The sequence below is a fragment of the Manihot esculenta genome, chromosome 16 (assembly GCF_001659605.2).
Source record: "Manihot esculenta cultivar AM560-2 chromosome 16, M.esculenta_v8, whole genome shotgun sequence".
Lineage (NCBI taxonomy): Eukaryota > Viridiplantae > Streptophyta > Magnoliopsida > Malpighiales > Euphorbiaceae > Manihot > Manihot esculenta.
In genome coordinates, this window is record NC_035176.2 from 6,499,622 (window position 1) to 6,516,609 (window position 16,988).

Below are 16,988 nucleotides of genomic sequence, written 5' to 3' on the forward strand. Positions count from 1 at the left end.
GTTCGAATCATCCAGCAATTTAACAATTGTATTTTTCCTTTTCCGAGCAGAAGCAGCATTGTGGAAAAATCGAGTATTAGCATCACCCTCTTTAAGCCAAAATTGCTTAGCACGTTGCTTCCAGAAGATCTCATGGAGATTTAAAAGATGAAAGAAATGGGATTTGGCTCATAAAAACTCATCCGTATGCACCTGTAGCCGAGAGCCGCATAAACGGGTCATAATAGCAAGACTCTCGTCCATCTCAGCTTTATGCAGAAGTCTAAGATTCATGCCCCACGATTTCAAAGCAGTACGACAGGCCACAAGCTTACCCTCAACGTCCATATCTGGAGAAAGTTGCCAAATATCCGAAATTAAGGTCCGACACCCTGCCTCACGGAGCCACGTATTCTCAAACCGGAAACGATGAGCATGGCATTGATCCACAAAGCATCTGACAGCAAGAAGAATAGGCAGATGGTCCGAAGTAGAGAAACCCAACACTTCAGCAGTAGAATTAGAAAACCTGGTACGCCACTGAGCATTAGTAAAAACACGGTCCAACCTAGATTCCACCCAGCCATCACTATTTCTTCCATGCTCCCATGTAAAAGGATATCCCGTCATGGGGAATTCAATAAGACCAGAATCACAAAGCGCGTCCCGAAATCCATTAATCAAACGTGAAGGTTGAGGACGACCACCTCGCTTCTCAGAAGGTGATAGAATATCATTGAAATCGCCTAAACACACCCAGGGTGCTTCATGATGAGATGCCAGCATACGCAACCGTTGCCAAGATAAATGACGAAAGTTCCGATCAGCCTCGCCATAATAGCCTGTCAAGCGCCAATTACCAACCCCTTCAATAAAAACTTCGGTGTCAATATGGTGTTGCGATGAGCTAAGAAGAGTAATAGAAGAAACCGATCTCCACAGTAAAGCCAGACCCCCACTACGACCCAAGCAATCCACACTGAAGAAATCATCATAAGCCAACAAGTCTTTTATTTCATTCACCCGAGCAGAACAACATAAAGTTTCGATTAAGAAAAGAAAATTTGGCCTCTTAACTCTAACCATCTCTTTCAGGACCTGAACTGCTTGTGGGTTGCCAAGCCCACGATAGTTCCAACTAATACAACTCATTGCGATCGGCGGGCCTGAACTCCAGGGCCCGCCGCTACTTCGTTTTTTGACTGATTGCTGCAACCACCACTTAATCCATGATCCATTGTGGGCTTGCAACCACCACTTAATCCATGATCCATTGTGGACTTCTCCCTATTGGACTTCTTATTTTCAGTGCCCAAACGTCGTCTTTTAGGGTCGACAATAGTAATACCAACTTCCAAACCCCTAGCAACCTCCTCCCCATCAGTAGGATATGAATTCAAAGAGTCCTCACGAATCCCGTCCATATCACGATCATCATTGTCCACTGGATTTGGTGGCGTAGTATGCTCGCCAGCGATGGAATTACCAAAAATGATGCCCGATGGACCTTGGTTGTTGTTTTCTCCCCCTCCTCCCTTCAACCACCTGCTTCCATGGCTTTGAGGACATCGATAGTTTGCACGTAATTCAGGACCGAACTTACGAACCACAGGAGCATTTCCAAGATTCAAAAGCTCGCGACAAAATCTCTCCGTATGGTCAAAAAGTCCACAAATGAAACATAAGCTGGGAGCCCTTTCATAAACAAAGGTTACATTAAACCATGCACCATCATTTTTGCGCATTCTCAATGACTTATGAATGGGTTTGGAGAGGTCGTGATAATAGCGGAGCCGAACATAAGATTTTTGTGGTCCAAGAAAATTATAAGGATCGGACGCCAAGAACACTCCTAGTTCATTACCTATGCGGGCCACCACCCGTTCAGAGAAGAAACCTGGCTGCAGACCATGCACCTGAATCCAGAATGGAACATGTGTAAGGGGGACCTCAGTTGGATGGGAAAAGCCCTCCAACTTTTCAAGAACAAGGAGATGATTGTTGAAGGTACACGGACGCATATCCAAAACTCGTTGCACATCAATAGCATGATAGAACTGAAACACATACAAATCACCCTACTCTCTCCGAACAGAAAACTGCTCAAATGGTTGCCATAGAGCAGCCAAAGTGTGTTCCATGGCATTGAAATTTATAGGCCGATTAGTTAGGAAACGCCCCACCAAACACAACGAAGGATCTTCCTGGCCGATTACACCATCATCAACCCCGAAAACTAGGCCGTCATCATCATCCGCCTCGCCGTCAACAGATAAACTCGCCATCTCCACTGAGACCGCATCCTCGTCAGTTGCCATGAAGAAATTCTAAAGAAACTAATAAATCATAGGAAATCTTATCATAGAAGACAAGACGAAAACTCCCAAACAGGGAAGACTTTTCAGACCTTATAAATACAATATCTATTTATATGGTAGACAAGTGTAGGCATACGGTTGGTTAATAAAGGAAACAACTCGCACGATACATATGGGATTAAAATAATTAAGACCCTTAGCAAGAATAAATTGCAACAAGGTCCACCAGAAAAAAAAAGAAAAGAAAAGAAAAAAGAATATATGCATGTCCATCGGACAAAGTTTCAAATATATAGATAATGGAAGGACCCAAAATATAAATAGGTGAATCTTATGTATCTTTTATATAAAACCATAAGTTATAATATACAATTTTAATTTTTTGTTATTTTTTATAAAATTTAAAAATTTTAGTCTCTATTTATTCGTAGAAAATATTTTAAATTTTAAATTTTTTTTTAAAAAATATTAAAAATATTATAGTGGCATTAATAAGATTTTCAAAACTAGAGGGGAACAATATTCGGTTTAAATTAAAAAAATCGATCGAACCAAATTAATTCAGAAATTTAATTCTTTTTTATTCATTTCGGTTTAGTTCAGTTTTTAGTTTTAAAATTTTCAATTGTTTCGGTTCGGTTTAATTGTGATAAAAAAAATAGAAAAAACTAAACCGATTAGTGTGATATATAGACATATTATACTATAATTAATATTGAAATATTTTAATTAAAATTTTAAAATATTAAAAATAAAATGTAAAAAATAAAACCTCTATTAAAAAGCCGAATCGATTAAATCGAATCGAATTGACTTAAATCAGTTTGATTTGATTTCTGTTCAAAATTAATTCAGTTCGAGCTTTATAAATATTAAAATTTTATTTTTTAATTTATTCAGTTCGGTTCGATTTAAAATCGAACCGACTGAATATTGTTCAAAATAAAGAAAATGACTTAAAAAAAGATTTTTTTTAAATTTTTTTTATTAAAAAAATATTTTCATTTGCGAATCTATTTTAATATTTTAAACTATATATGCAGAAAATATTCTGTGTAAAACATATGGAGCTAATATAGTTAATAACTCAGGAAATAGTGAAAGTAGTAGATAATAATATTTAAAACTTAGAATGTAATATTTAAAACAACATATTTTAGTTATGCTAGCCCATGACTTCTCTATGATTACATACAGCCATAAACGTCTTTATCATTACCTCTAAAAAGGTTGTCTCCTTCTTTTCTCAAACATATATACTTCATTTTTTCTGTTATCTTGTTTAATTTCCTTAATCATGTCTTCCTCTGAAGATGTCTCTTCATCCTCTCCATTGCCTGCTGATGAGGCCTCCTCTCCTCAAAAGATTCAGCTGGTTTCTAAGTCTGTTTCAGATCGACTTCTCAACAAATTCTTTGATGTAAGTGAATTTGATTTTGATTATGAACAAAGTGGATTGTGGTCTCCTCCTATTAGAAGAAGTGCTTTCTTCAGCTCCCCAGATCGGATTTTAACTGAAGAAGAAATGCTCCAAAAACTTAGAAAAGTTGTGGATGAACGTCGTCGTTTTACAAGGCATAAAGCTTTCCGTAATGTATGCTACCTTACTCTGCCAAATTTTTTTCTTTAATTTTCTTGGAAGGGAGAAAGAGATGAAAAAAATTATTTATTTTTCTTTCTTCTTTTTGAATCTTTTTCTTCTGCAGGCAGTTTGCTGCTTCTGATGGGCTAACTGGAAATGTAGTTGAAGATTATAATTACCTCTCCATGAAAGAATGTGGAGAGAAGAATGCAACTTTTTTCTACTTGACTATACATGTGGCTTTGTAATTCTTGTCATAGAATCCATGGCACGAACACGTGTTCTCTTCGTATAGAGTTAATTGATGATTGATAGATATTTAAACAGTTAATTAAATTAAAATATTATGTTTATTACGGATTAATATGATATCAATCGATATTTATTATTAAATTTTGTTTAAATTTAACTTATCTAAAAACTAGTTCAAGGGGATTCAACATACCGACATATATATCGAAAGTTCAATATCGAATGGAGGCTATAATACCATATTAAATTTAAGTCAGGCTTAATTCATCTCCAAAATATAAGTGTTTATGGCCTATATGAGAGGCACATTACCCATTTTCATAAAAAATATGAGATTCAACATTTATTTTGATTTTATTTAGTAAAATATTTATTTTTTATTTTCTGATAAAATAATAATAGAAGGTAAAAAATTTTAAAGTGCAAATAAATTTTAAAAATATTTCATTAATAAGAGAAAAATATTCATAAGAAACATTTTTCAAATAATTTTTTTCTTAATTTATATTTTCACATGCCATTTAAATTTTCATGATGAAATCACACAAGATAGCTGAAAATTTCTGAGTTTTCTCTCATCCATGGCATCCACATGCCTCAGCAATCAATTTCTCATATAGTGCAAGTGGGGTGACAGACAGGATATGAGGAGGAGGAGCAGCCACTCACGTGGATATCACGTGCGCAACTCCAAAGTCACATGCACAGCTCATGCAAACAGAGCTGGTGGGTCATATGATTGAAAGTTTTGCATGCAAATCTGACGTAAATCGTTGCTTCTAAAAGACATCTCTGCAGCAATATCATGCATCACGCTGATTATATCTGTCGATTGCATTTCAATTTTGTCTTTCTCTATATTCAGACAGTTTTACAATAAAAAAAAAATTCAAAAAAAATTAATTGTCATTAAAGAAAATAAATAATAAATCGTGAAGCTAATAATTCAGTAGTTGAATCTCCATGTGTAGTGCAGGAAGTCATTCAATGATTGAATTTATCACTTTCCCTTCTTTTTTTTTCTTCCATTAAGCCAACTTCAAAAATTTACCATGCTGTTTTTCTGCATATAGAATTCTACACTGTGAGATCAAGCCCTTGATATTAATGAGCTTGGAACTGTTTCTATCAGAGATGCTCTATCTTTTGTCTTTTTCCTAGTTTCTTTTGTTTTGACCTTTGTCATCTTCATTTCCTTCAAAAATGGTCACTGGAGCATGACATTACATGTTGGAAAAGGAATCAACATTAGCCTTCTACGGAAGGATAAAAAGCCTGAGGCTTTACCTGAATCATCTGTTCTCTCATTTACCGAGCCTCAACATCCATGCCTGATGTTATTTAATTTTCAAAATGTGATGCGAAAATTATCTTCTTTTTTTCATTTCGTAATAAATCTTTCAATTAATATGGTTAAATTTGAATCAGATCTAACTCATTCAAAATCTAGTTCAAAGAGAAGAATGTCTATAGTCCATATAAGGAGCACATTACCTCTTTCCACAACTGACGTAGAATTCAACACATTCCCTCACGTCCAGAAGTCCAGAATTTGGACGCTCAACATCGGATGGAAAGGTCTGATACCATATTAAATTTGGACCAGGTCTAACTCACCCCAAAAGCTAGCTCAAGAAGAGTGTCTATCGCTCATATAAGGGACACGTTACCCTTTTTCACGACCGATGTGCGATTCAATAGAGAAAATAAAATTCAAGATTTCAAATTATCAGATGAAATGGGACAAGAAATTTTGTATATGTACAGCTTTAAAATATACAAAAGCTGAGTTTCTGAGCAGTCATTTATCTTTACAATCCAACATCGATCACTAATTGCTTCCCTGGTATCTCTTTCTTGCTAAGCAGTCTAATGATTTCTCTACAAGCCTGTTTTGTAATTGTAGGGGTATGATCTGCAAAGGCAAAACAGAATATGAAACTTTAGCATACTTGCTTTGTAGCCGTGAGGAAATAATTTGAGTTCATTGATTAACTTTTTTCCATTGATCACCATTGCAAAGGCTGCCACCCAAGATTTTTGCCGGTTCGTCAAATAATTCACAATCTGCCCAGCAACTCGAAACAAGCATAGAAATAGAAGTATGCATACAAGATATATTTAAATGCAATGACTTTATTCTGATTCCTGTGGAACTATGAATGCTGCTGAACACAAAACCTTTGTTATTTCATTGATTTTAGCCATTAAGTATTGCAAAAAAATCTGAAGTACCATTAATATGGAGGGACTAATTGGTGGACATTTTTCCAAAATTAAAAAACAAAAAAATGAGTTTTTTCATATTACAATAACTGCTACATTTAACGAAGGACTAATTGGTAGATTTTTTAAAGGCTCGGGGACGTTTTGATATATATTTCAAAATTAAGGGATAAACTAAAGAGTTTCTCACACTAAGAGAATAAATAGTAAATTGCCCAATATTCAATACCCAATAGACAAGATTGTGTTTTTGTTATTTCCCAGGATGATCTTATTTGGTAACATTTGGACTGGTTAACTAGCTTAATTCAGCAGCTTTATTATGGCTATGAGGAACCCAACAGTAATTAATGAGAGTTTACTGTCCAGTTTCTTGCAATTGTTTTGTAGATTGGTAGATTGGAAGAACCACTGATTCAAAGATTTATACTCATGTATTGTGGTTGCTACTTACCAGAATTTTATTCAGCATCAACGTCTTTTCTTCTTGAATCATATATCTATATCAAATATAATGATGTTATCATCACATCTATCATTCACAGAGCCAATTATGAGAGCACACCTGTTATATGTGGGCATTAGACTGGAACAGGACTACGTTCTAGGTATTCTTTCCCTGTAATGCCATCCTTCAAAGTTTTAAAATACTCGTTGTAATCCTTCTCTGGAGGTGGGTTTTCAGGGTCCACTGTGAATGGTTCACTAAATGGAATCACACTTTTAACCTGCAAAAGAAGCACAAATACATAATTAGACAAGGATATGCCGGATTATGTGGTGAATTATTCAAATGAGAAAAAAAGAAAAATTCCCACAGGCTACTAAGAAATCAAGTGAGCAGTTCTCCATTTCCATGGCATGGATGAAGGAGTTCTCATTTCCTTTTTCCAACTTATTGAAAAGCCTTTTTTTCTTCATTTTATTGAAGTGCAATGGTGAACTGTTGAAAACCAAATTGGAGAATGAACTCGAAATCTAGCAGTGGCGTGTTAGTAACTATATATGATTTAGAGAAGCAGGGGAGAAAAATACTAAAGTTCTCCAGATTTTCTTTCCTAGACAAAGGAAATCTGGAGAACATTGTTTCTACTGGGAATCCAGAAATGATGAAAGGTAATGGTAATGCTTCGTTAACTCATTATGACAAAGATAATGTCAAAAGATTGATAATATATAGGAAAAATAACTATTTAGTCCCTCAAGTTTAGTTAATCCATTGATTTAAAAAACTCATTAAAACGTCCCTCAAGTATTAAAAAAAATCTACTAATCAGTCCTTTGTTAACTTCAGACATTAAGTATTTTACTATTTAGTCCCTCTAATATGAACAAAATTCATTAGTTGGTCCTTAATTTTATAAAAATTAAACAATTATTCCCTCCAACTGATAACATTTTAGACTTTTCCCAATACTTAATGGCTAAAGTTAACAGAGAGACTAATTAGTAGAGTTTCTAATGTCTTGGGAACGTTTTAATGTGTTTTTCAAAACCAAGGGACTAACTAGACAGATTCCCTATACCACAAGGACTAACTAGTGAGATTCCCTAATATATATATCATTGAGTAATTTCCGCATTAATATTAATAGAAGGACCAGAAAGCTTAAGTGAAATAAAAAAATTAGGACCTCAAATGTCTTGTCACATGCATATGGGCTTTCTGCAGCAGCAACGCATATTCGAGCAACCTCTTCCCTTGATATTTTACCCTGCATATATCACAAAAATGGTTAAAGAGAACAGAGACCACACCAGTCATTTGTCCTAATACTGACTTTTGGAGAGAACCTCCTGCCAGTGCCTACAATATCATCCTACAAAGTGTACGCTGTATCAAAAAAATACAAAAAACAAATGCTAAAGTTCCATATAGTGCTATACTGTTATATTATCTCCTTGGTCAAAAATGAGATCTGCTCCAGCAGGCTCCTCAGTTAAAGCACAAGGCCTGACAATTGCATATGGCATGCCACTTTCACGTATCAAGTCTTCTCCCTGTCATAAAGCTAGTAAGTTGAAAAGAGAACTCATATCTATATATCTATATCTATCTATATAAATATTACTAAAGCAAAGCTATGAGAAAAGATTACCAAAAAGTTGTCAACTGTAGAGTTAATTTTTCTTCTACCGGACATTTCAATATTTTCACGTCTTAAAAGTTACATAATAAGCTGTAATCCTTAGTAATGTTGACATAAAAAAATGGAAAACCCTCTAAGTTAGATCTCATTTAAATGTGCAAGTTTTTATTACAATAAGTGCATTTTTTTAACTACCCAATGTTTGATGTGAGCAATTTTCACCAAAACTATATATATTCACAACCTCTAATTTTTTGTACAACTTTGACATTTTAGATTATATAAAAATAAAAAATAAAAATTGGACACATTAAAATTGATCATTTAATGTTGATTTTTACCAAAAAACTAGTAGAACAGAAAATGTCTTCTCAAAATTAAAGGAGTTGAAGCAAAATAGTTGTTGGATTAGTGGGCTACTGTGTTTTTCTTTTTTCTCTAAATTATTACTTCTTTTAAGGACTATGGACTGTGGCATCTGTCATTGCTTTATTCAACTAGGCTCCCACACCTGCCAATGTCTACTTATACTCTAATTTGTGCATCACAATTAGGCTTCAACGCTTTATTCTCCTCCTCCCTCAATTCACAGAATTTCACTCCTCATCTATAGTTCTTCTCACTATCTCCTCTACCTTCCTTGTATTCCTAAGTGAAACATGATTCTCTATAGAAAAAACATAATTCAAATGTACAATCACAGTCAAAAAGTAAGAATTTAATGCTACCTTTTTTATTACAATTCTCATATATAGTTCAATTACTTATGTATACTAGAGGTAGTGATATTTCTAAATCATTCTAATTGCTTAGTGTTTTTAACATACTTCTCCGTTACTTAGAGTTTAGCAATTATTATTTCTTTGTTTAAAGAAGTAAATGGAATAAATACACTTGGAAAAATTATAAGAATTGGTAGATATGAATTTAAAAATATTTGTTAAGCAGTGCTATATTTACTAGCTATAGTTCTCATTCTCACAAATATAGGCATTAAGTCCATAGGTTTGAAATTCCTTACAATACTCTTTGTTTTAATTTAAATTGTATATGTTTTAATTTTAATTTATTTAAAATTTTGGGTTATTCTGAAATATTATGAATTTTTATGTTCCAATAACATTTTATGCATGCCATAAAATGTTCAGCCTGATGTGTGGGCTTTCCACTAGTTTCTAACAAGCTTAACCTCACAAGCTAACACATCAAATTTTTAGAAGCTTTCTATCTTTTTCATTAATATTGAGCCTTCTGCTTTTATCCTTACAGCTCCGTCAATTTGGTAAAAGGCTTAACCTAATGAACCATGTAATATCAGTAGTTGGTTCAGTGAACAAGTTAGAGATCAGAAATCCAGTACTTCAAAAACAGCAGTAAGTCCCAAATAAATATACTATTAAACTACTAGGCAATGTTGATATAATGGAATTCGTAGATTAACATTAACAGCTCAATACAATAGCTTATACAGAAATAATAACCAACCTTCAACTTGAAAGTTAGGATAAAACCCAATTCCTTGTTCAAGCGTACAGCAGGAGGTTGTTTACTGAGATCAAGGCCCGGCCTATCAGGTCGGGTTACGCCTGCAGAGCTCACATGCACAAACCTATAATGGACAAATCAAAACCAAAACTAAAATTTTCAGCAGATTGATTGAAGTCAGGAAGTTAAACCAACAAAAAAATAAAATAAATGTTAAACCTGGGAGTTATAGGATCATTTATATAGGCCCTGATGCTTGATAATGGAAGCTGAAATGGACCCTCCACAAAAGTTGGATTCAGCTTTCCATCATACTCAAACTTGCTGAACATGAGCTGAAAATATATTTGGTTAATTTACCAAAAAAAAAAAAAGCAAGAAGCTAATGACACAGAAAATGAACAATCTTGAGCAGATATGACGTGCCTGCAGTGATACAATATTGCTTTGATCAAATGGAGGAGCATCTGAAACAGTCCGAGCTCGAAAAATTGGCCTCAAAGAAGAAAATGGCAGGCGTATCTGGTAAAAGGAAGTTCCACTTTAGAACATAATTCTATAACACAGGCACAGCCAATCAAAAGAAGGTTATGATCTGACTTACTGATTGCCATCCTTCAACAGTGTCAAAGCTTGCTGTATAACCAACAGTGTCCCAATCACTGCTGGTACGAACAATAAGTTTATACCTTCGACCATCACCTTTAAGGCACAGTTCCAAACCATCATATGCAGAAAGGTCCTCAGGTGTTGAAAAATTCTGAAAAGAAATTAATGTGAATTTAGTTGACTTAGTTATATAAGACTTGCCTCATACAGCCAAACTTCTAACATTTGTCACTTTCATAAATAGTTAAGACTAATTTCTAAAAGTTTTACTATTGCACCCATGAAACTGCTGCAACCCTAAAAATACTTTTATTGACTAAATCCAGTATCATATAATGTCCTTCCACCTCATGCAACAAGTATGTTGTTATGGATGCTTTTATAGGCAGAGCTTATCGACGGCGTTATCAGAAGGCTGCTGCAGCTGTTGAACATGATATTGGCTAGCAGGATTTAGTTTGTTTTTTCTTGTTGAGATTGGATTGTTATCTTCAGTTTATATTTCAAAATTCTAGTTAGGAAGTATCTTTGAATTTCAAATTTGGATTTAATCTGGATGTAGCTTTTCCTATATAAGGCATTGATTATTTGGAATAAAGCATTCAGAAAAATTATCACCAACTCATGAGATTCGAAAATTCTCGACAATGAGTTCTCATTTTTTAATTCACAATAGGTTCCTCAAGGAAGAGCCGAAACCCTAGCAAAAGAAAGGGAGTCTGGCGTGAGGAGGACTTCCCAATTCATAGACCCGTGACAAGATCCTATACTCGGGCCCTTAAGTGGACTAATGGTTGAAGCACAGGACTTGCTATCTGATATGATGTAAATCAACTAACTATTCTGAAAGAGTATGATTTTCAAAATCAAGCCCCCACTACCAGATTTCAAAACCATGAAGCATGAAGAAATTTAATGACATGAAGCTCAAGACGAGGAATACAAAGGTGAATACTTGGAAAATAAATTAAAGTCCCTCAGCCAAACTAATAAAAAGCTCTATAAATGTTAAGGAAATATGTAAACTTACTTCTGCAGACTTTCAAGAATGTCATAACTCACCAGAAACCATATAAATTGGGTTCAAAAGATAGGCTTACTGGGCCCAGTTTAAATACTATGATAGTCAGTAATTTTATTTTATTTTATTTTTTTTAAGAAAAGAGTGTTAACGGACAACCATCACTAAGCAAATTATGAATAATAAGAGTGCAGGTTTTTGGCAAACAGCAAACCATGTCTCTCACACAAGAAAATTGACAAATCAAGCTAAAATACTGCACCTTACCCTAGTTCTGATACTAGTGAAGCCACCATTATTTGCAGTGGAAACAACACCTGACAAGATAAAAACATGCAAAAGAGGACATAAACAGATAGTAAATTTGATTACTGAAATGACTTGGGCAAATGAGTTTAATTGAAACAAACCTCTGAAAATCCCAGTTGGTCCACCATTTTCTCCTCCATTTGTGTCAATTTGAAAATTACTTTCACTAACACCTCCCATTACAACATCATCTAAAGCACCCCAAGGTAGATCTTTAAAACTATTGTCTGCAAAATGCAAGTTGGAGAAAGAATGGAGACCATTGATAATTACAACCTGTTGTATTGCATTTGTAAAAATCAAAATAAACAAAGGACATTTCAAAGATTCAGAGCATCATGATGCTTAGTCACTTGAGGGAAACTAGAACAAAATCTATTGGCTGCAATTAAAAATGACAACTTTTCAAGTTTAATTGAGTGCTGAGAATCATTCTAAGTCATTATCACTAATCAAATAAATTGTCAGATAAATGTTACAGAAAAATAATTTTCTAAGCATGCATTGCTGTTTATATAATTATAAGCATGTTAGTATAATATACTAGCTAATGCAGGTCTGGTTAGTACCTTCACATCCAAATAACAGTTTCCCGCCTCGAAGTCCAACACTTCCCTTAACAGCGTTAATCAAATTCTCCATCCCAACATACTCCACCATTTCAGGTGAATCCCCTTTGATCTGCTTTCATCAATCAAATAAAGCTTCACATTTATCAACAACCAAATATTTGATGCCTCCAACAAAAATGGGAAAAGCAAAGGAAGTTCTGAAAACAGGAAAGATAAATTTAATGGAAAAGACAAAAGACTGACAATCATTTCAGTACCTCTGGTTCAAAGAACTTGATTCCCTGTACATCATCAAGTAAAAGTCAGGTGCCCTATGTAGAAAGGAATACATTCATAAAATGCTGAAAAATGCACAGCAGATTGACAAATATTCTGGTAGAGATTCATGAATAGTCCTGCTCTATGATGACAAGAAAAAACTGTAAACATTATTCATGAGAGTGGTGTTTGAATCATACTTGGCTGTATTTTGCCCTTTCAGGAGTATCACCTTCCTTGGGACCAACAATGACAGAAGCAGCATTAAAAACTTTCTTGACCCCTTTGAAATACTCAGGGACCAATGTGCTTTCCTTAGTGATATCTCCAACTATCTAAAAGTAAAAAATTAAAAAGTGGAGTGACAAATTAAAAGCATGAAATTGATACAAGGTTAGATTTGTATAGAGTATTTCAGTCATTCGTAATTATATAGTGGAAATACTCTGAATTGAACCAGCTTAATGAACCAATCATCTTCCACTACCAAGAAAAGAAAAATGATAACATTCCATGCACAATCACTTCAACATGAAATTAGCAGTTTCCCAATGAACATAATTACAACTTTATGAATTTGTTACACAAATTATTTTGAAAAATTTGCAAAGTTAATAAAATTAATAGATATTTAAGGGTATAAATAAAGCTAAGATGTGCAACTAAATTATATGCAAAAAATACATTAAATAAAGACATTAACACTATCATTCTTTAACACCATAAGCATTAAGCAATATAAAACTAAAAGAATAATGCAAATGGTAAAGACATTAAATCTTCAATACTTGATGACATTAACTCAAGAAGTCAAAAGATTTGTCAAAAATGAGGGAGAAACAGAAAAGGAATCCTATAAACTTTAACGATATGGGACAATTGTTATTCAAAACCATGCATAGAACCAAAGACCATATCCTAAAGCAACTTTGGATGAGAATGCAAGCTTCATCCACTAGAAAACTTTTATAGTGTGTGTAATAAATATAATTGCAATTATTGAGTTCATCACAATGCTTTATACTAGTAACAGCTAACCCACCAAGTCAATATCTGAGCCCAACATCTTTCTTGCCTTCTCTTCATTTCTGACCTGAAAAAAAAAATTGTGAAACAAAATAAGTGGAAGGAAGAATGTGCAGACTCTTCTCATTTTTCTCTAGACATTTTTCCTCAAGTTATTTCTGTAAGCTAAGGTAAGCAAAGAAATAATTGAAGGTAAGAGCAGATACCAGTACTCGTACTTGCTGTCCTTTCTTTCGTAAGATATCAACTATTCTTTTGCCAACACCACCTGTAGCTCCAACTACCAGGACAATGCCAGAACTGTCCATCGCACTTTTTGGTTCACTAGAGGATTGACTGGATAGTCTCCCAACTAGAAGCTCAAAAAACTTCAACAGGTAGAACGTTAGGATTAGCTGACAGTTTAAAAGATTTTCTGGTTTCATGAGATATAAATTCCAACATAAACTAGGTCTAACCTTAGCAGGAGATGGAGGTCCATTGAAGAAATATAATGTTTTAATAAATCTGCCAAAGTCCCAACCTTGCCTTCCAGTTTCTGCTACTACGGGCCCTCTATATGTTTTCCAAGTGAAAAAAGTTGACTTTTTTTGATACTGCAATCTATCATTAATCTGAAGAAAAGGTTTAGAAAGTGGAGAAGACAACAAACAAGGAGAATGTCTGGATAATTTGCCAACAATAGATGATGAAGAACCCTGCAGTGGCAGTTGATTTTGTTATGAAGTGAAGATAATCCTATTCGAATCTAAGTAAATAGAAATTGTATGATGCTCATGCAGCAATTTCAGATTATTGGTTAACTGTCCAGACATAAAGCCACAAGCTTTCAATTTTAAGAAGGGGACCCAAATGAAAGATTTTAGGTTCAAATTGTTCATCTTTTAACTTCACATTGAAAAGATGGAACTAGTAACTTCAAGTACACATTACAATCAGCATAATTTGCAACTCACTACCCAAAGAGAAAATTGCAATGCCAAATTATAAATTAGAAACCCAAAATTTTAGCATCCAATTGCAAAAGAAGATATCAGAAACATCTTAAGGAGATACAATACGACTACACACGTAAATCTTTTTCACTAATAAACTCAAATATATACTAACAACCAGTGATCAAGAAAAGGAATACAGTGGCACAGAAAAATGCAGACATTCACTTATTATCACATTCATACCTGAAGATTAAGGATAAAGGAAGAAGGGTATGGCGATGATTGTTTGAAGGAATAACAACACTCCATTTTCTTATACCTTTTCTCGTGATGGTTAATCGAGAGAATGATGATACAAACACATGGTTTATGGAATAGAAGTAGTTGATATTTGTTTCGCAGGGCTTAATACAGACCACACACGTACTCTCACACCCAGTGACTTTGCTTTGAATTTCCACGGTTAACTCTGGAAGATGCTGCGAGGCCATGATTTTTCCCTGATGGACTGGACTCGAGCACGTCTGGGCTTCCTTTTCTCTCCAACCAGAAGCGTTTTACGTCATAGTATTGCTCATGGGCTGGTTGTAGTTTTTCTGTTCTGACCCGATAACTGGACCCATTTATCCAGTGATACCTCTATAAAGATATGGATAACATGGAAAGAAAAGAATTCAGAAAAAAAAAAATAAGAAAAGATTTTTGTATGTGTAAATTTTTTATTTTATCATGGTTGTTTGAGATTTAGAGATTGAATTTATTAATTCACAACGATCTCACTGCACCTATATCAAACTCAAGGCTTAGAATATCTTCAATGGATAAAGTTTTTTTAATAGAAAAAAGAGCTCGTAGCTCATAAACAACCTAATCTGGACATACTGCACCTGATAATGTCCTTTTCTAACCAAATGTTGAGCATCTCAAGAGGATTCTCAAAAAAGCTTAAACCAGAAGGAAAAGAAGGAAGCTAGCCTAGCCATTTTATCTACAGGGAAGTTAGCTTCTCGAAAGACATCCTTGACTTTCACCATTTTCTCTAGTACCATAAAGCTATGTATAGTGTTAACGACTTCGGGATGGGCAACTTTCTCCTATTGATGGTATCAACTTCTTCTTTGCAATCATACTCCACAATCAACCTCTCTATAGGTTTACTGGCAGCAATTTTAACTCCTTTGAAGATTGCTCCAAGTTCTGCTCCTAGCTAAAACCGACGTGCTTCTAAAATCTGTAATGAAACAATCCAGCAATTCTCCACATTCATTGCAAAAGAGGCCTCTAGCAAAAGCTACACCGTTTGTGCTCTCCCTTCTTCCACAACTTTAAGCTTGACATGTGCTGCACTCTGTTTACACCACTTCACTTCCAGAGTTCCATTCTCATTATTCACATCATGCGTAGAGATCTTGGACCACACTTTGTTGAATTCCAGCACTAGCCTTGAGCAATCATTGTAGCATATTTTGATATTTTCTAAAATATTTTATGAATAAAGTTAATTAAATGTAAATATATGGTTGTTAACATTGTAATTTTAGCACCAATGAGTGTTTAAATGAGTAGTTTGGCACTCTTATCCTTTAATTGAGGTCGAGGGTTTGAATGAGTAGTTTGACACTCTTATCCTTTAATTGAGGTCGAGGGTTTGAACCTCATAGATAGAGTAAATATTCGCTAGGAGCATTTTATTCTTTAATGGACCGATCAGTGTTAACAAGATTGAAATACTTATACTGCTAATTATATTACGTGTCATTTTAAATTTTACTTTCTTTTTATTAGATTTTTAATTAGATTAAATTTATTCAAAAATAAAGAAATTGATGTTGTCGTAATCTCCTCTGTAGGTATAGGTGATAAAAAGAACATCGAGCAGTTGGTTGTGGGCAAACTTACCGATACTTAAATTAGTGGAGGTTTTAAGGGAATCTTTATTTAAAGATCAAGAAAACAAAATAATGAGATATATCTAAAGTACCTTTCATAACATCGCTTATCCAAATCCTTTTGAAACTAGGATTCCTTATAGAATCTGTCTCTATTCTGGATTGTTTTAATGGAGTTGGACTAGGAGTCCTTTGATGGGGTAGACATTTAACCATTGTAGAATTTGGTAACTTTCTTTTGTAAGCAGTTGAGCTGGTATAGGACTCTACTTCGAGTCTATGTCCAACTGTTTGAGTCCCTCACTGGTGGAGGTTCGGATGGTAGAATCGGCTTGTGCAACTCATTTAGACCGGATATGCATGCCCTCAATTTTAATTGTCTAGAATGGATTTGTCTAATTGAATCTTTCGCTTAATTAGGAAGCTTGTCTTAA

General features: G+C 34.4%; 2 protein-coding genes across 11 annotated transcripts; one reads left to right on the forward strand and one right to left on the reverse strand.

The window, feature by feature from the left end:
* The first annotated feature begins 3,489 nt into the window (after nt 1–3,489).
* LOC110604287 lies at nt 3,490–4,197 on the forward strand. The gene is made up of 2 exons (XM_021742453.2): nt 3,490–3,891; nt 4,004–4,197. Exons 1-2 carry the CDS (start codon nt 3,595–3,597, stop codon nt 4,019–4,021), a joined length of 315 nt encoding a protein of 104 aa, XP_021598145.1. The 5' UTR covers nt 3,490–3,594; the 3' UTR covers nt 4,022–4,197.
* Nucleotides 4,198–5,831: 1,634 nt separating this feature from the next.
* Nucleotides 5,832–15,093, reverse strand: LOC110603723 (protein HIGH CHLOROPHYLL FLUORESCENCE PHENOTYPE 173, chloroplastic). 10 transcript variants are annotated; one of them, XR_006348979.1, is made up of 19 exons: nt 14,909–15,093; nt 14,186–14,425; nt 13,934–14,095; nt 13,744–13,794; nt 12,902–13,036; nt 12,701–12,724; nt 12,441–12,552; nt 11,973–12,098; nt 11,830–11,879; nt 10,537–10,692; nt 10,359–10,454; nt 10,152–10,267; nt 9,933–10,056; nt 8,245–8,358; nt 7,992–8,072; nt 6,923–7,085; nt 6,812–6,857; nt 6,145–6,155; nt 5,832–6,046 (listed from the first exon to the last, which is right to left on the reverse strand). XR_006348979.1 is itself a non-coding variant. In XM_021741602.2 (17 exons), exons 1-16 carry the CDS (start codon nt 14,972–14,974, stop codon nt 6,939–6,941), a joined length of 1,788 nt encoding a protein of 595 aa, XP_021597294.1. In that variant the 5' UTR covers nt 14,975–15,093; the 3' UTR covers nt 5,832–6,046; nt 6,923–6,938. The 10 variants fall into 10 exon arrangements, 3 of the variants coding, with proteins under 3 accessions (XP_021597294.1, XP_021597293.1, XP_043807824.1); XR_006348981.1 differs by having other exon boundaries at nt 6,128–6,155; XR_006348977.1 differs by having other exon boundaries at nt 6,145–6,198.
* Between the last annotated feature and the right edge of the window lie 1,895 nt (nt 15,094–16,988).

What these genes read in the sequence shown, in the direction of transcription:
- LOC110604287 (XM_021742453.2), top strand. Translation starts at nt 3,595, where the DNA reads ATGTCTTCCTCTGAAGATGTCTCTTCATCCTCTCCATTGCCTGCTGAT.
- LOC110603723 (XM_021741601.2), bottom strand. Translation starts at nt 14,974, where the DNA reads ATGGAGTGTTGTTATTCCTTCAAACAATCATCGCCATACCCTTCTTCC. An exon ending in TGGGCTCAGATATTGACTTG is followed by an intron (nt 13,037 to 13,743) that starts GTGGGTTAGCTG and finishes TTTTACTTTTAG; the next exon opens with ATAGTTGGAGATATCACTAA. An exon ending in GCAATATTGTATCACTGCAG is followed by an intron (nt 10,268 to 10,358) that starts GCACGTCATATC and finishes ATATATTTTCAG; the next exon opens with CTCATGTTCAGCAAGTTTGA.